The sequence below is a fragment of the Panthera pardus genome, unplaced genomic scaffold (assembly GCF_024362965.1).
Source record: "Panthera pardus isolate Hobbes unplaced genomic scaffold, ASM2436296v1 HiC_scaffold_12, whole genome shotgun sequence".
In the NCBI taxonomy this organism is placed as follows: domain Eukaryota; kingdom Metazoa; phylum Chordata; class Mammalia; order Carnivora; family Felidae; genus Panthera; species Panthera pardus.
This window is the reverse complement of record NW_026526677.1, coordinates 108,401,223-108,419,787: the sequence shown is the minus strand read 5'-3', so window position 1 is coordinate 108,419,787 and position 18,565 is coordinate 108,401,223. Positions and strand designations below refer to the sequence as shown.

Below are 18,565 nucleotides of genomic sequence, written 5' to 3'. Positions count from 1 at the left end.
CAGTTCAGTAAAGTAGTAGGATGTAAAAATAATGTACAAAACTAATAGTCTTCCTATGCATAAATAATAAATAGAATATAATATTAAGAAAAATCTCACTATGGTAATAAAAAAGAAAATTAAATGCTTGGGAATAAATTTAACAAGAAATGTGTGAAACCTGTAGGAGGAAAACTTTTTACACACTCAAAAAGAAATAGACTTGAAATATTGGAAAGACTATTCTTTTTTCTTTTTTTTAATTTTTTATGTTTATCTTTTGAGACCGAGCTCAAGTGGGGGAGGGGCAGAGAGAGAGAGGGAGAGAGAGAAATCCCAATCAGGCTTTGCGCTGAATGCGATGCAGGGCTTAAACTCACGAACCCATGAGATCATGACCTGAGCCAAAACCAAGAGTCAGTTAACCTAAGACTGAGCCACCCAGACTTCCCAAGACATCTATTGTTATTAAATTCTGTGACTCAGAATTATAAAGATATCAGTTCTTCCCTAAATGAATTTACAAATTCACCATAATTCCAACAAAAATACAACTTTAATAAAGTTAGGACAAGTTGATATGAAAGTTTGTGTGGAAAAATAAACATGTAAGAACAGCCAGGAAAATACTGGTAAAGAAAAACTGTGCAGAGCAAGCTCCATCAGACATTAAAACCTCTTCTGTAAAATAATGTGATATTGGCACATGAATGCATAGTGGACCAGTGGGGTGGGGTAGAAAGTCCAGAGTTTTATGTGAAAAAGGTTGGATCTCAAATCATTGGGAGTGAAGATAAACTTTTTAAAAGATGGTGATGGGAGGGCCGTCTGGGTGGCTCAATCCATTAGGCCTCTGACTCTTGGTTTTGGCTCAGGTCATGATCTCATGGTTGGTGAGTTTGAGCCCCACGTCTGCACTGGTGGTGCAGAGCCTGCTTGGGATTCTCTCTCTCATTCCCTCTCTCAAAATAAATAAACTTTAAAAAAAAAAAAAAAAAGATAGCGATGGAACAACTCGGTAGCCATTTGGAAAAAGCTGACTCTGTATTACAGCATTCAGTCATACAGGTCCTAGAAGAGTTCCTCTTTAACCTTGGTGTCTTTTTAACATGACTCAAAATTCAGAGTCAGTAAAAGAAAAGATTGATAAATTTGACTAGATTTTAAAAATTATGAAAGAATCATAAAGTCAAAAGGAAACTGACAATCTGGGAAAACATATTTGTGGCATATATCACAAAGAGGCCTCTTAGCCCTGCTATATAAAGAACTTTGACAAATTGAGAAACAAAAAATGAGTAAGAACCTGAAAGAAAGATATTGGAAAAAGATACAGACAAATCACAGAAATATATACCTAATAATGGCCATTAAACACAGAAAATACTCAAACTAGGGGTGCCTGGGTGGCTCAGTCGGTTGACCATCCGGCTTCGGCTCAGGTCATGATCTCACGGTTTGTGGGTTTGAACCCTGCATCGGGCTTTGTGCTGACAGCTCAGAGCCTGGAGCCTGCTTCGAATTCTGTGTCTCCTTCTCTCTCTGCTCCTCCCTCACTCATGCTCTGTCTTTCTCTCTCTCCTTCAAAAATAAATAAAAATACTAAAAAAAAAAAAAAGAAAGAAAGAAAATGCTCAAACTCATTCTTTTTTATTTTATTTTATTTTTTTTAACATTTATTTGTTATTGAGAGAGAGAGACAGAGCATGAGTGTGGGAGGGCAGAGAGAGGAGGAGACACAGAATCTGAAGCAACCTCCAGATTCTCAGCTGTCAGCACAGAAACCCTATGCGGGGCTCAAACTCACAAACCGCGAGATCATGACCTGAGCTGAAGTCGGATGTCCAACCAACTGAGCCACCCAGGCACCGCTCAAACTCATTCTCACAGGAGATTTCCACCTTATAAATATGGAGGGAAATTGATAATCACTATTAGACAAATATCACAGTAGTAATTGTAGAAAAGTTTCACTAATAGGTATTAAAGTTAATGGCCAAAGTTTGAGGTGAAATGGACTACTTTAGTAGTTTCAAAGTATATTCCCCCAGACAGTTACTAAGGGAAAAATAGTAACTTTACAATGGAGAAACCCAGAAGACCTTGTCTTTGTCAGGTGATTAAGGTTTACATTACCAGTAATAGGACATATTGACATGATGTACCTTGAGAGGATGCACTGGGAAGAGTACCTCATTCTGTGGTATTCTCATCAAAACTTGAAAAGTGCCAAGATCAAGGGTGCCTGGGTGGCTCAGTCGGTTGAGCGTCTGACTTCAGCTTAGGTCATGATCTCACAGTCTGTGAGTTCAAGCTCTGCGTTGGGGTCTGTGCTGGCAGCTCAGAGCCTGGAGCCGCCTTTGGCTTCTGTGTCTCCCTCTCTCTCTGCCCCTCCCCTGCTCATGCTCTCAAAAAATGAAAAAAATGTTTAAAAAAATGTTTTTTTTAAGTGCCAAGATAAAAAAAAAAAGAGACCGAGGAACTGCCCCAGCCCAGGGGGCACTGGTGAGCGTGTAGATAAGATGCAGGAATAGGGAAGAGACCTTAGTGGGAACACGGTGAGTTTAGAGTAAGGTCTGTGGTTAGGTGATGTAGTGTGCTGTTTTCGTGGTTGTGATGGTTGTGCTGTAGTTATGTGTGGGACGACTGTTAGGGGAAATCGGGTAAGGAATGTGTAGGCGCTCTATGCTCTTTTTGCAACTTTTTTGTAATGCTAAAATCAAAATAAAATGTAAAAAAAAAAGCAGATTATGAAGAATGCCTTTTTAATTTGGAAAGCATCAGTGGAGTTGATCACATGGCATTATCCTTCATTGAACTAATTCAGTAAACCACATTTAACAGAGTTCCTAACGTTACACCATTCTTCCATTTTAGGAATGAACACAAAGTTCCATTTTTTTAATGGATAAACATTTGTACCCCAAAGGGATTTTGACATATCTATGTAGCCAATAAAGTTACTGCCAGGATCTTCCTCTCACAGTTTCTTCTGTGTAGAATGTTTAAATGTTAAGTTTATTGTATAACAAGAATAGTATCTTTAGGATCCTTTGGTAGATTTATCCTAATTCACCTTTTACTGGAAATTGCTTGTCGATAGTAGAGCAGATTATGACAGAGACGAATCAGTGGAAAGTTAGTAATGCTGTGAGTTATTTAGTTATCACAACATACAGATGCCCATATGCAAAAGGTGGGAAAAAAGTGGAGAACAGTTGAATTCTGGATTAATATTTTTGAACTAGGATAACTCATTTTGAGCTGAAATCTCTAGGCCAGAGGTTTTCGATGGAGGTAACATCTACCTCTAAGAAGTATTATCCAAATTTGTGGAGGGTTTTTTTGGTTGTCACAGTGATTTTTAGTGAATGGGGTCAGGAATGCTACATGTCCCAGTGCTCAGGTGGTCCCACATAAAGATTAGATCACATCCCAAAAGTAACGGTTAGTGTCCCACTGGCCACTCATGTAAGGGAGCATCTTGTTTATGCTTGGGTCTAAAACTGAATTTTATTTTACCTATAAACCAAAATATTTTTGCATGATATTAATAATACACTTTATTTTCCAGGGATGATAATATTGTATAAGTTGGGGAAAGATAATATTTTTATTGCTGTTTGGCATTTAAAAATTTTTTTACTGTCAGAAACTTCCGTCGCTTGTAGTGGTACTGCTCATGGTGTCTGAGTCACCAGCGTAGCTGTGTGCGACTGCATTTCTAGTTGTCGCATTCCCAGCAATGCCACATAGAGATGAAAGTATCTGACTGCTCTGTTGTATCTTCTCATTCGGTTGTGCCCAAGAATTTACAGGTTGAAATACATACTGACTTATTATAAAGAACTTTCCTTTGATGTCTGCTGTATATTATGATTAGAGAGTTGTATCAATGTTTTTGAAACAATATAGGTAAATTTCACGTCAGGATTTGCTGTCTAAAGGGCTGTTTGGTCTGAAAGCTTTGGGAGCCAGTGCTCTGGTATTGGAGAGCCATGAAAGTTGGTGACTAGGGGATCAAAGCTGCACTTGGGGAAGATTCATCTGCCATGGTGTGTATGACCTTTAAAGAGGCAACTTGCAACTTTTGCTGCAAAAAGCAACTTGCTTTTAGTTGTCGACACTGCAGTAAAAGGTTTTCAACTAGGTACGTGATGATAAATGAATGGAAAGGAAGGCATGTAAGAGACACTTTGAAGGAATAATTGAAAGAAATTTTATTTTATTCGTTTATTTTCAAGTAAGCCCTATGCCCAGTGTGGGGCTTGAACTCATGACCCCGCGATCAAGAGTTGCATGTTTTACCAACTGAGCCAGACAGGCATTCCCTAAAAGACATTTTAATAACCTGTAGGATGACTAAAAGATGTTGAGCCTGAGTTATTAGAATAATCTGACAGTAGAGTCAGAGGGGAGCTAGTTGTGAGAGCCCTCTGCAGTTTTTAAAAGATTGTATACTTAGAAGACTCCAGGGTGTTTTAAGTTAGAATTTTGGGGAAGGCAGTGTGTATACATGATAGAACCCTACTTACGAAGCACTTGGTGAAAAGCAGTGAAAAATCATTGTCTTCAGTGTCCGATAGGTAATGATGAGTTACAGCTTTTGTTGCCTGGCTCCGAACTAGAGCTTTTTCCACTGGACTGCTTTTCTTCCAATGTGATGGGCCGTGGGATAAGGGTAGACATTCTACAATCTAAGGACTTGTTCCTTTGTTTGTTGGTGAATATGCCCTGGGTTTATTGAGGAATGGGATCCTGTAGCCACAGATTACAATCCTCTAGATTTTGTTTTGTTTTTTTTCATTGGACCATTTGAATGTGTGTTTACTGAGCACTCAGTTATTCAGTAAATATGTAGTTAGTCTCTGTTACTGATGAGGGAGGAGAGGGAGTACCTCATGGACGAAGCGAAGTCCTGCTTCCTACAGAGTTAACATTCAGATAGAGAAGGATGTATAAAGACAAGTAAACCAGTAAGTAAAAATGACTTCTAAAGAAGTTTTATTCAATTTATTTTAAACTAAAAACAAAATACACTTTTCCTACCCTTAATCCACTGCCTCTTGCAGCCATCAGTCTGTTCTCTGTATCTATGAGTTTGGGGTTTTTTTCTCTTTCTCTTTTCTAAGATTCAATGTATGAGGTTAAGCATTAGTTCCTTAAGCATCTGACTCAACCTCAGCTCAGGTCTTGATCTTGGGGTTGTGAGTTCAAGCCCCACGTTTTTGTTTGTTTTTAAAGATCCTACATATGAGAGAATTCACATGGTGTTTATCGTTCTCTGCCTTATTTCACTCAGCATAATGCTCTCAATGTCCATCCAAGTTATTACAAATGACAAGACCTTATTCTTTTTATTGGCTGAATAATATTCCATTGTGTATATCTATGTGTGTGTGCGTGCATGTGTGTGCGCACGCATATACCTATATGCACGTACACACACACCAGTTTCTTTATCTTATTCATCCATTGATGGATACTCAGGCTATTTCCATATCATGGCTATTGTAAATGGTGCATTGAATAGGAGGTGCATATATCTTCTCGAGTTTGTGTTTTCATTTTCTTTGGGTAAACACCCAGAAGTGGAATTGCTGGATCATATGGTAGTTCTGTTCTTAATTTTTCGAGCAACCTCCATAGCGTTTTCCATAGTGGCTGCACAGTTCACTTCCCACCCACAGTGCACACGGGCTCCCTTTTCACCACAGCCTCGCCAGCTCTTGTTATTTCTTGTCTTCTTGATGCTGGCCGTTCTGACAGGTGCGAGGTGATGGCCCATTGCGGTTCCGATTTACATTTTCGTGACGATGAGCATCTTTTGAATGACCTGTTGGCCATCTTATGTCGTCATCGGACGCATGGGAAGATCTGCCCATTTTTCACTCTAATTGTTTACTATTTGCTGTTGCGTCGTAGGAGTTCTTTGTGCGTTTTGGATACTAGCTCCTCGTCAGATAGGTGATGTGCAGTGACTTTCTCCCATTGGTAGGTTGTCTTTTCATTGCGTTCAGGGTTTCCTTTGCCGTGCGGCAGTTTTTTAGTTTGGCGTAGTCCTGCGTGTTTATTTTTGCTTTTGTTGCTTTGGGTGTCCTATTCAGAACAGTCATCGCCAAGAGCCGTGTTAAGGAGCTTATCACCCATGCTTTCTTCTCGGAGCTTTCTGGTTTGTGGTCTTACGTTTGAGTCTTGAATCCATTTTGAGCTCATTTTTGTGTGTGGTGCAAGAGAGTGGTGCAGTTTCCTTCATTTGTGTGTGGCTATCCAGTTTTCTCAGCACCATTTGTTGGTACTTGGTTGTCCTTTCCTCGTGTGTATTTCTGTCCTTTCCCCATTGTAGATTCTTGACTCCTTTGTTGTAAATTAATTGACCGCATAAGTGTGGGCTTATTTCTGGGCGCTCTTTTCTGTTCCGTTGATCTGCGTGTCTGTTTTTTGTGCTAATACCGCACGATTTTGATTACTGTAGAGCTTTGTCATATAGTTTGAAGTCAGGGGGTGATGCCTCCAGCTTTGTTCTTCTTTCTCAAGGTTGCTTTGACTATTCTGGGTCTTCTGTGGTTCCCTACAAATTATAAGATTGTTTGTTCTTTTTCTGTGAAAAATACCACTGGACTTTTGATTGGGCTTGCATTGATTCTGTATATTACTTGTAGTCTCATGACATCTTAACACTATTCTTCCAACCTATGAGCACTGAATATCTTCCCATTTCTTTGTGTGTTTTTCATTTTGTTTCATCAGTGTCTTTCAGTTTTGAGTGTATAGTTCTTTTACCTCCTTGGTTAAATTTATTTCTGGGTATTCTTTTTGGTGCAGTTGTAAATGAGCTTGTTTTCTTGATTTCTCTTTGTGATAGTTCGTTATTAGTGTAAAGAAACATAATAGATTTTCGCATATTAACTTTATATTCTGAAACTTCACTGAATTCGTTTATTAGTTCTGACAGTTCTTTGGTGTTGTGTTCTTGGTTTTCTATATTAATGTCCTGTCATCTGTAAATAGTGGTAGTTTTACTTCTTCCTGTTGTTCAGCCCTGTCTCAGCTGTTGTTTGTCTCTCAAATCTTTGTGCTTGTCTGAGCTGCTGTTTATATATATTCCCAGTAAAGGATGTGTCAAGACCTTGCAGTGTCCCAGGATAAGTGCGTCTTTCTAACTAGACTAATGCTGTAGAAAGTGAATTAGCGCCAGTAATGCTTCTGCTGTCGCTTTTGCTTTATGGAATGTGGTCAAGGAAGGTCTTTTTCAGGGAGTCACATTGGAACTAAGACCTAAGACTTTGTGAAGATCTGGGACAAAGCTTTCTAGGTGGAGGGAAGAGCCAGTGCGAAGGCTCCGAAGCAGGAACAGACTTAGCCTGTGTGAGGAACAGAGGAAGAAGGTTAGTGTGGCAGGTGAGAGGCGGTGAGTGACCCAGATGGAGGAGAGAGGGGCAGGAGCTTAATGCGGTGGGAGGCCATTCTGGGGGTTGAAGCAGAGAACTGATGTCCTCTAATTTTTATATTACGAAAGGGCATTTGGTTTGCAGTGGGGTATTTGGATCACAAATTATATCAGGGGGAGAGGTATCGATGGCAGTGGAGCTGGATATATAAGTGGAGGGATTCAGGATGTATTTTGGACGTAGAACTAGCAGGTAGGTGCTGTTACTCTTGTATAAGTGAAGAAAATGAAACTCCGAGACAGTAGAGGTTAGCCTCTGATAGCTAGGAAATGGTGAAGCTAGGCTTCTTATAAAGTCCATTTCTAGATCCTGAGTTCCTAAGGATAATGCTAAGCGCTTTGGAGGTGTATAAAGAAGAGACACAAAGTTTGATATATAATTTTGAATGTACGTATTGCATATAGCACACATGTAGTCAACTCTCTTGGTTGCAAGGAGCAAGAACCCATCTCAAACAAAAAAGGCAAATGTGTCAGTTCATGTCAAATCCAGTGTGGAAAGTACAAGGAGAAAACTAAAATGAAGGATATCTGGATTTACAGACTTGGAACTTTGTGAGAACTTTCTAGATACATATTGTTCTCCTGGTCTGCTCTGTTATCTTCTACAGCTGGCAGTCTTTGTTGTTGTTGTTGTTGTTGTGCTGTTGAAGCGGGGACCCTGAGAGCTGCCAGCCTGGCCTTCCAGATTGTGACTGAAAGAAGATAAGAGGCTGGCTCCTAGGTTTTAATTCATCCAGCTTGAGTTGCGGTCACCAGCTTGCATCACATGCTTTGTGTGTGTGTCGTTGCACACGGGTGCGAGCGTGGCTCAGTGGCAGCGTGTGTGTGTCATGGAGGAGACTGCCTTCGCCAGAGAACAGCCCTTAGAGCAGCTTCCGCTGCTTGCAGTTCAGGGGACACCTGGGATGTCATCCGTCCCGGGGGTGCTGGCAGCTGAGGGCCGTGCTAGTTGTGCTTAGAGGAGCGCCGCCCAGTCCCTCTCACTCCCGTGATGCGCGCAGCTCTCACCAGCTCTCTCTCCCTCCGGTGGCCCTGGGACACATGAGCCGCAGCCCGTTTGTAAAACCAGGAGAGAGCCTTCAGAGCTGCACCGCTGGAGAGATGCACTTGACAGCAAAGAGTGAAGCGTGAGGGGCACCTGGTGCCTCAGTTAAGTGTCCGACTCTTGATCTTGGCTCAGGTCACGATCTCATTGTTTGTGGGATCGAGCCCTGAGTCGGGCTCCATGCTGACAACACGGAGCCTGGAGCCTGCTTGGAATTCTCTCTCTCCCTCTCGCGCTGCCCCTCCCTTCCTTGCATGTGCGCTCGCACTCTCTCTTTCTCTCTCAAAATAAATAAACGTTTAAGAAAAAGAAATGAGACATGGTAGAAAGGAATGAGAAAAAGTTTAAACTAGGATAAATTTAACATTTTTTCTCTGGCTATTAATATTTTGGGTGATTGTCTGACATACCTTGGCATTCCATGAGGGCACTCAGTTAGTACTTATTATGCACTTAAAATATGTTAGGTCTTATGCCAGTTGTGGGTAATAGCAGCCATCTGCTTCCTGTCTTCAGATGGACACTAAAATAAAGTGGATGGTTTGTACAGCAGTGTAATGGAGTAGAGAGGGGACTGGTGGTGGCAAGTCTTCGAGGCAAAGATGGTGGGGGGTGGTGTTAACAGCGGTCAGGGGTGTATGTGTGGCCACCACGTGAGGATTTCGTTTCCATTGTTGTCATTTTACCAGCTGTGTGCTCTTTGGCAAGTCATTCAACCTTTGTAATCTGTGTTTGCTTAACTGTAAAATGGGATAATACCCACTTGTGTGGTCAAAGTTTAATAAAACACTGTGCCTGGCAGGTAGTTTTTACTGCCGGGGCTCAGATTTGGAGAAAGTTGCTGATTCGAAGACAGGAACTATTTTACTGTCCATACAAAACACTGATTTAAAAAATTAGCAACCAGGCCACAAGTCATAAATGAATAACATTAAAGTAGCTGTTACCTTTCACGATTTTAGTGTATTAAGGGCGATGGCAAAAAAGTGAAGGTAAGTCTGACTCTTCGTCGCTCTGTGTAGTCATGTAAATAGTTGATAAATGAAGCAAGTACTAGTTATAATGGTAAAATAAAGAAATCTTAACCAAGCTAGAAAGGCCAAGGGAAATTAATTTTGAGAATAACCTTCCACGCATAGAATGAATGAATTCTTGAATATGTTCCCTTGTATGGTTAAAGACCTTATAATGATAAAGTAAAATCTTAAAGTGGAGAAACCTAGGATAATTTTTAGTTCATCCCCTACTTTATAGTTGGGCTGAAGCAAACTATTACTTGTGCAGATTTACGTAATGAACGAAAGAGCCATTCTTGTTGCTTTGTACTAAATTTCAGTGAAGTAGAATTAAAGGTGCAAATTGAATACCACTAAAGGAAGACTCTCCACGCCACTTGGCTGACCTGTCCCGCCCTCCATCGTCATTCAGCAGGTCCTGAGTGGCTGCTGTGTTGCGTGGCAGGTGCCATCTTTGCAGAGTTTTGCTGTAGAGGAAGGTAGAACATGGAGCACATTCATAGTGAAAGTGTCACACCTTGCAGACCTCTGGGAAGAGATCTGTATGGATTTAGAGCTTGTGTTCATCTCAGGCAAAATACGCAAGGTGATGGCACCTGGCAAAAAGTTGTGTTCCTCACTGAAGCTGGCAAAAGGAGACGGAAAGGGGGGTACAAGGTGAGAGGGATAGCTTCCCGCTCTCCTTTCCTTTCAAGGCAGATTTTTTAAATAACAAGTAATATATGTAGGGTTGATTCTGTATGTAGTATTTTGGTAAAGGATGGGAAAGAAATACAAAAGAGGAAGAACATGATCTGTGTCCTCAAGGAACTGATGCTCTTGTTAAGACTCTTTTACAATAAGGGGAAAACTGTCAAGCAATCTCCCTTTCTTCTTTTTGCCTATGTAAAATAGTGTTCTGAAGGATTTTTCATCACATAGGGATTTATACCATAATTAATCTCTTTTATTTAAAAAAAAATCCTTGTTATGAAAGTTTTTAAATATTTACAAAAGTGGAGAAAAGAGTAATGAACCCCACCCCCGTACCCAGCCCCTAGCTTCAACTGTGATCATCATTTTGTTATATTTACTTGGTCATTGCCTTTTTTGTTTTCTTTCCTTTTTTCTTTTCCCTTCCCTTTCTTTCATTCCTTTCTTTTATCATGTTAAAGAAATTTATGATGTCCCATATATTTTACTCTGTATGATACAGAAGTTCATTATAACATTCTTTTTCATGCCTGTATGTACTTAATGATACATACCTAGTCAGTATACCTAACCAATTCTCTAATGATGGGCATTTTCATTATTGTCATTACTATAGTTTATTTCTTATGAATAGTACTTCCTGGGACATCCTTATATGCCTTTGTCATTTTAACACTTTTATGCACACACATGTGGTGTTCTCTTGGAATGGAATTTACTAGAAATGAAATTGCTGAAGCAAAGGGTATGCACTTTTACAAATCGCTACATGATACCAAACTGATCTTTGGAAATGTGGTGATCCTTACTCCCATCAACAGTGTGCCTGTTGATCTTTGCTTATCTCGCTTTTGTCAATCTGTGGATTTTGACAGTTTTCCTGGTATTATAGACTTGAAAAAAATGTTTATGTGTATTTAAAAATTATTAATGATGGGGGGCATGGGTGGCTCAGTCAGCCAGCATCTGACTTCGGCTCAGGTCATGATCTTACGGTCCATGAGTTTGAAGCCCTGCATCGGGCTCTGTGCTGACATCTCAGAGCCTGGAGCCTGCTTCAGATTCTGTGTTTCCCCCTCTCTCTCTGCCCCTCCCCCACTCATGCTCGCTCGCTCGCTCTCTCTCTCTCTCTCTCTCTCTGTCAAAAATAAGTAAACATTAAAAAAAATTAAAAAAAAATTTTTTTTTAATTTTTTTTTTTTTTTTGAGAGACACAGAGACAGAATGTGAATGGGTTAGGGGCAGAGAGAGAGGGAGACACAGAATCCGCAGCAGGCTCCAGGCTCTGAGCTGTCAGCACAGATCCTGATACGGGGCTCACACCCACGAACTGTGAGATCATGACCTGAGCCGAAGTCGGGCACTCAACCGACTGAGCCACCCAGGCGCCCTGAAAAAAAATTAAAAATTACTAATGAGGCTAGACGTCTTTATTCTTATTATGGACCGTTTTTATTCTTTTGTGAGTTCAGGCTAATTTTTTATAAACTTTCACCACTTTTATTATTTTACTTCTTTACTCAGGAACTATAGTATCATTATTTCCTATATCTGATGTTCAAGCCTCTTCATAATTTTGCCCTAACCTATTTTTCTCACTTAATACTGTCCAACAAGAGTCATGCTACTCCAATAAAGAATATTTCTTCATTATTTAAAAAAAAAAAATTTTAACATTTATTTATTATTGAGAGACAGAGAGAGGCAGAGCATGAGCACGGGAGGGGCAGAGAGAGGGGGAGGCACCGAATCTGAGGCAAGCTCCAGGCTCTGAGCTGTCAGCACAGAGCTTCACATGGGGCTCGAACCCACAGACTTAGAGATCATGACCTGAGCCTAAGTTGGACGCTTAACCAACTGAACCACCCACGTGCCCCAAGAATGTTTCCTCATTCTTATATTTTTTTCTATTCATTTTTTTTCTTGGATTCATTTTCAAGCATTTTTTACCTGTTTTCTTAATGTTTTACTTTATACTTTTTCTCTGCCTGTTTAAATCCTCCAGAATCCTATGGTCCATCTTGTGATAAAGTCCCCACACATTCTCTAGCCTTCATCAGCTTCCTCTTACTTGAAATCCCACTGTACCTATTTTTTCCCACCACTAGAGTTAGTAGCAAATTATAGGCTACTTTGTTGTGTTACTTACCAGGCACCAGCTGTGTGTGAAGCCACCAATACATATCTGTGGACAAAACATAGTCTTTGTCCTTGTGAAGTTTATAGTGTAACAGTGATGCCTTTATTTCTACATCTTTGGTTTATTAATGAGTTGAACTTCTTTTAATGTACCTCTATTATATATATGAATTATACACAAATTTTTAGATATACACATACATGTCCCCAGATGGGTTATAAGATTATTGAAGATACAAACCATGTTCTATACTTCTCTCTTCCTTAAAGCACTTAGTTCTCAGCATGTAGCCATTATTAAGTATATACTTGCTCTGTTAATGTAACAGAAGTTCTAGATAGTGGAGTCACATACAGCCTCATATTACAAGACCTCATGAACTAACTGTACAACATTTGCAGGTTACTCAGCCTCCGTAAGCTTGTTTCCTTATGTGTTAAATATCTGTTTGATAAGGTTGTCATGTGGGTTAAATAAGGTAGTGTATGTAAAGCATTTAGCGCAATGCTTGACACAGAGTAGGTGCTCTTGGAAAGATACCCCTTGCTATATATATAGTTAAACCTCTCAAACTAGAAACTGCTTCAGCAGACTTTTATTTTCATAACTATCTTTCATCTAAGCAGTTACCAGATCCTGTTCAGTTTTCTTCAATCATCTTGTCCTCTCCTTTTAATTCTCATTATAACCCACAATAAGAAATACATTATGTATTGTGGCTTAGTATATACTGTGCTTACTTGCACATATCTGAAACCAAAGTTCTATGAAATAATACTCGCTGTTATTATGTACGACACACTCTGCTTTTTTTGTTGTTGTTCTGTGTTATTAAAAAAAAAAAAAAAGCTGGTTACAGTCATCGAAACCTTTCGCAACAAGGGGCACCTGGGCGGCTCAGTTGGTTAAGCATCCATCTCTTGATTTCGACTCAGGTCATGATCTCATGGTTTGTGAGTTCGAGCCCCGCATCAGATTCCTGGCCCAATGCGGAGCTTGCTTAGAATTCTCTCTCTCTCCCTCTCTCTCTGCCCCTCCTGCACAAATAAGTAAATAAACTTCAGAAAAAAAAGAAATTTCTTTCACAACGATTTGAAACACAGGCTGGACTTTAGGAATTTGCAGCAGTTGGACTAACTTCACTTATATTCAAGTATAAATTTTCAGTGAAATAGAAGATGGAGAGGGGAGCCTGGGTGGCTCGGTCGTTTAAGTGTCCAATTCTTGACTTCAACTCAGGCTATGATGTCACAGTTTGTGAGATCAAGCCCTGCATCATGTTTGTCAACGCAGAGCCTGCTTGGGATTCTCTCTCTCTCTCTCTCTCTCTCTCTGCCCCTCCTCCGCTCACATGTGCTCACTCTCTGTCTCTCAAAATAAATAAACTTTTATAAAAAGCAAAATGAAAATGGAGATGAAGTGACAGAGGCTTGGAGCTTATTTCAATGGCACTTTTTCTCTTCTCCGTTATATGTAGTTAGACTTACCTCCTCACAATCGCCTTGCTGCAGAGGGCGGCCCTGGTCAGCTGTGCGCATCACAGAGCTGGTGTCAAGTGAGACTACTCAGGAGTTGGGGCAGAGCTTCCCCGCCTGGGCAAGGCAGAAATTTCCCCACCACCTTTGTGTGTATTGTTTTCTTAGGAAATTGGCACACATGGATTTTAAAGTTGTTAGCGTAATTCTCAAAAAGGGACCTGAAAAAAACTTTCTATTCAAACTTTTTTAAGATTTAAAAAGTAGTATAGTGAATCCCTATTGCCTAAATTCAGCATCAGTAATTATGAACACTATGTCAATTCCAAGGAGAATTTTTAACAAAGAGCTTTTAAGACACGCATAATTCCCTTCCTCAGTACGGATGCATGATCTTCATTTGAGAAGATTTGTACCAGTCATCCGTAGGGTACCTTGCTTTACACGACCTATTCATTTTAATTGAGGCCTGCACGAATAAGAAGTAATTCTGTGACACGAAGGAGCAGTGGTGGGGGTGGGGTGGCTTATGTTGAAGACCGCCTGGAACACTGGCCCCTGGCCATGCTCCTTGGAATATTACAACAGCCTCCTTGACCAGTCTACTCTTGGGGGAGTAGAAGTTCATTGCATTTATCCTCTGTTTAAAACCTTTGATTCTTTGTTCCCTGCCCCGCCTATAGAATAAAATCCCAAACTGTAGATTTTCCTTCATAATCTGCCTCCAGCTACCTTTCTAGTTTTCTCTTCCACTGTTTATTCCTTACCGTATCCAGCTTCTTATTCCTAGAATACTCAATCCATTTTGGACTTGTAGTTATTTTTCAAGATTCAGTTTAGATTTCATCTTGTACACAAGACCATTTTAACTACCCCAGAAAGAAGTACATAGTTCCTCTGTCTGTTTTTGTTTGTTGGGTGTGTGTGTGTGTGTGTGTGTGTGTGTGTGTGTGTGTGTTGCCAGTTAACTGAATTGTTCTTAGTTTATGTTTGCTTTCTTCCTCGCCCTTAAGTAGACAGTGACCTCTTCCATAGCAGGGGTTATACCTTAATCTTTGTCTGAACCACTTCTTTGATGCCTGCACACAGTAGGCATCTCGTGGTGGTTAGTTGAATGGATGTATTCATACTTTCAGAATTTTAAAATCTAATTTTAACGCATGTTCTCTCCAGACAAGAAGAATTCATCAGTTTATTTAATTTTGTTTTCATTTTGTTTTGTATATTTTCCAGTTTTTTTCCTTCCCTCCTTGGGGGGCTTTATTCAAATTTCTAAAGAGAACATAAGTTCTATAGCCTTTTTCTTAGGTGTAAATAAATATACTTTGGTAAACTAGTATAGAGTATCCACCTTTAGCGTTCCTGTAGTAAAGGTAAGTAAAATCTGCTTTCAGTATACTCAGTTTTTTGCTGTTGTTGTTGAACAGTATGATCTTATGGGGCTTAAAAAGCAGAGTGGAGTAGATTTGTGCTTATAATAGCCTTGACCAGTTTTTGCTATATTTCAGCTCATGGAATGCTGTGTAAATGCCCTGGTGACATCTTTTAAAGAGACTATCTTAGCCGAGTGCCAAGGCATGATCAAGCGAAATGAAACTGAAAGTAGGTAAAACATCACATAAAGTTCTCATAAGCTTTTAAGAGGTATCTTTGAATCGACTCACTTTTAATAAGTTTGCTATTAGATTATTCTTTTATATAGAGGTATATTTGTTCCGGTAAACTGTGCTTAAAGAAAATGGTAAGATGTTTAACATATAGAAGGTTGCAAATTTGCATTTTAAACATTCTCCCCTTCGGTATCAATGTGCAGGGGAGGGGGTTGGATTTCAGTGTGTCCTCAAACGGTAGGACTCCTGCTTTTAAAGGCTAATTTAAATGGTAAACATAGGGATAGGAAAGAACTAGGTATTTGACTTCTGTGTGGGACTTGGTGACAAATATTTTTAGAAAGTAAAATAACACTCCATGGTAATGCTCTTCATCCCTCTCCCCTAAAATATGTTACAATTTAAGATTTCTGCAAGTACTTTTTTTTTATTATTTACATGTTTTCTTAATAAAGGTATATTTGGGGAGGTTGCAAGTACATTACAACCAAAAGGAATATGGTAAAAAAATTACCTATATTTCTACTACGTGGAGATAACAACTTTTAACACTTTGATGTATTGCTCTCCGCATTTCAGTGTGTATAAAAATCTCCAGCTGCATTTAAAGTATGTATTTCAGCTCACCGAGGTTCATACACTTGTTAATAGTTTTGTAGTAGAAAGCTCATTGGCATAAATGAAATATGTGAATCTTTGTATGCCAAGCTAAGTAGAGTTCTATCTTATCTGATCCCTGTTGGACTCCCTTCAAAAGGATTATTTAGTCGCAAACAGTTTTGTGCAGCAAGATTTTTGCGAAGTCAGTTAAACAGTATAACATGAAACAGTGCTTTCATAAACTGAAAAATTCCCTATCGATGAGTGCAGTTTCATGTTATCCCTAATACACTTTTTTCTTTTATAATCATTACTGTGATGATGTGAGTTTTTTTGCCACTTAATGATAAGGTGCTATGAATTTAATATTGAGTCTACTTTATGAAACAGGCTATTACATAAATTTTTGTGCTTCTTAGAATAAAAACTGTTCTGTGGAATTGAAGGTCAAATGATTCACCTTTTAAGAGGAGTTAGGTTTTGTGCTGTGTGGTCACTTTTAATTTGAGTTTCCTTTAAAAACAATTTTTGTCAGAATGTAGATCAAGAAGTTATAGTACTTATTATAACAACTCCTAAACTAATTGTACCTACAGAGTACTATTAAGGTTCTCAATTTCCAGCTACTATTTCTCCATACTTTTCCTATCATAGGTATTCTAGACCAATGAGAAACTTTATTTTGATGGATGAGGTGATTTCATGAGTGTGTTCTGTCCTTTCAGAACTACATTTAATGTTTTCATTGATGGACAAGGTTCCCAATGGGATAGAGCCAATGCTGAAAGACTTGGAGGAACATATCATTAGCGCTGGCCTGGCAGATATGGTAGCAGCTGCTGAAACCATTACTACTGTAAGTTTCCTCAGTGGCGAGGATGAATGTGTGTCAAGGTTGTTTGGTAAACGGAAGATCGGGTATTTAAAATAGTGATTGATGGCAAAACAGTAATATTGGAACATCTTTTAATATCGAGAAAAAATTTTTTTCAGAGAAGTCCCAAATTTTATCTCTGTAATGATTTATTAAAATTACATTTATATTATTTTTTTGTATTGTTTTCTTTTTAAAATCTCATTTGAGTATGAAACATTTTATTTTTAGGACTCTGAGAAATACGTTGAGCAGTTACTTACATTATTTAATAGATTTAGTAAACTCGTCAAAGAAGCTTTTCAAGATGATCCACGATTTCTTACTGCAAGAGATAAGGTATGTGTTCCTGTGTATCAATACTACTGTCATAATATTTTTATTTTTATTTTTTTTATTTTTTATTTTCTTTTAAATACAATTTATTGTCAGATTGGTTTCCATACCACACCCAGTGTTCATCCCAACAAGTGCCCTCCTCCCTGCCCGTCACCCACTTTCCCCTCTCCCCCACCTCCCCCAGCTACCCTTAGTTTGTTCTCAGTCCTTAAGATGTCATATTTTTAAATTAAAAACAATTTTTTGAAAGAGACAGACCACACGCACAGGGGAGGGGCAGAGGGAGAGAGAGAACCTTAAGCAGTCTCCATGCCCAGCGTGGAGCCCAACGCGGGGCTCAATCTCACAACCGTGAGATCATGACCTGAGCTGAAATACAGAGCCAGACACTTAACCAATGAACGACCCATAATTTATTTTTAAAAAGAAACTTGCACCATTATGCTACTAAGTTACAAACTGAAAACCTAGCAACTCTTTTTTTTTTTTTTTTTTTTTTTAAATCAGTGGAGGGCAACCATTTTTATTATATTTGGCTTGGTACATGTTTTTGTAAGCGTTGGGTATGCTTATGGACTAGAATTTAGTGGAAAGTTGCTCCTTCATTTTTCCAAGAATATTTTCCCGTTTTTTACTCTTACTGATTATTGAATTCCTATTCTTCCCTTCTTCACCCTTCAAGACCCACCTCAAAGTACATTCCTCCTGGAACTTCCTTGATAGCCTGCCTCCCCCGACATCCTGTCCCAAGCAGAGTTGATTCCTCCACCCTCTGCCCTTCTCACAGGACTCCTGGGTATTATGTCACTTACCCTGCTTCCCTTACCCTTTCTTCTGTCCTTGCTAGCATGGGATAATAACAAAACATAGAATTATCCTTAGAGTTGTATCTTTTAAAGTGTCGTAAACCTATCACTATAGAAATTACCATCAGTGTTTTTGTTTTGAACTACCTTTCATTATTTCCCAAGTTAGATTTTTTTGCTGTTGTTCTTGTGTCTCTAAAAAGACAATCAACTTTCTCCAGTAGGGTTGAGGGTTTTTTGTTTTGTTTTCTTCCCCTCTTTCTGTTTGTAAGTGGATAGGAAGAGAGAGAGAGAGAGGAGGAAAGATGTTAAGGGAGGATGGAAGTAGTGAGTTGGTTTGAAATGTTAAATTGAGCGGCTGGCAAAGTCTTCATTGAGGGGACATTAGAATCAAGATTGAAGGTGATTAAGACATGAAGTCATGTGGTATATGAGGGAAGTGTGTTCAGCCAAAGGGGACAGCGGATACAAATGCTGTAGGCAGGAATATCCCTGTCCTATTCCAGGAACAGGGGAGAAAAAGGTCATTGTGGCC

The 18,565-nt window shown here is 39.4% G+C and overlaps 1 protein-coding gene across 1 annotated transcript in view; it reads left to right on the top strand.

Annotated features, from left to right (window-relative positions):
• The window catches only part of CUL5 (cullin 5), a 96,147-nt gene that overhangs the window by 53,587 nt on the left and 23,995 nt on the right, over positions 1-18,565 (top strand). Inside the window, exons 8-10 of the mRNA XM_053900536.1 lie at positions 15,310-15,403; positions 16,737-16,867; positions 17,117-17,224. Coding sequence (XP_053756511.1) covers positions 15,310-15,403; positions 16,737-16,867; positions 17,117-17,224 — 333 coding nt within the window. The remainder of the gene's footprint in view (positions 1-15,309; positions 15,404-16,736; positions 16,868-17,116; positions 17,225-18,565) is intronic.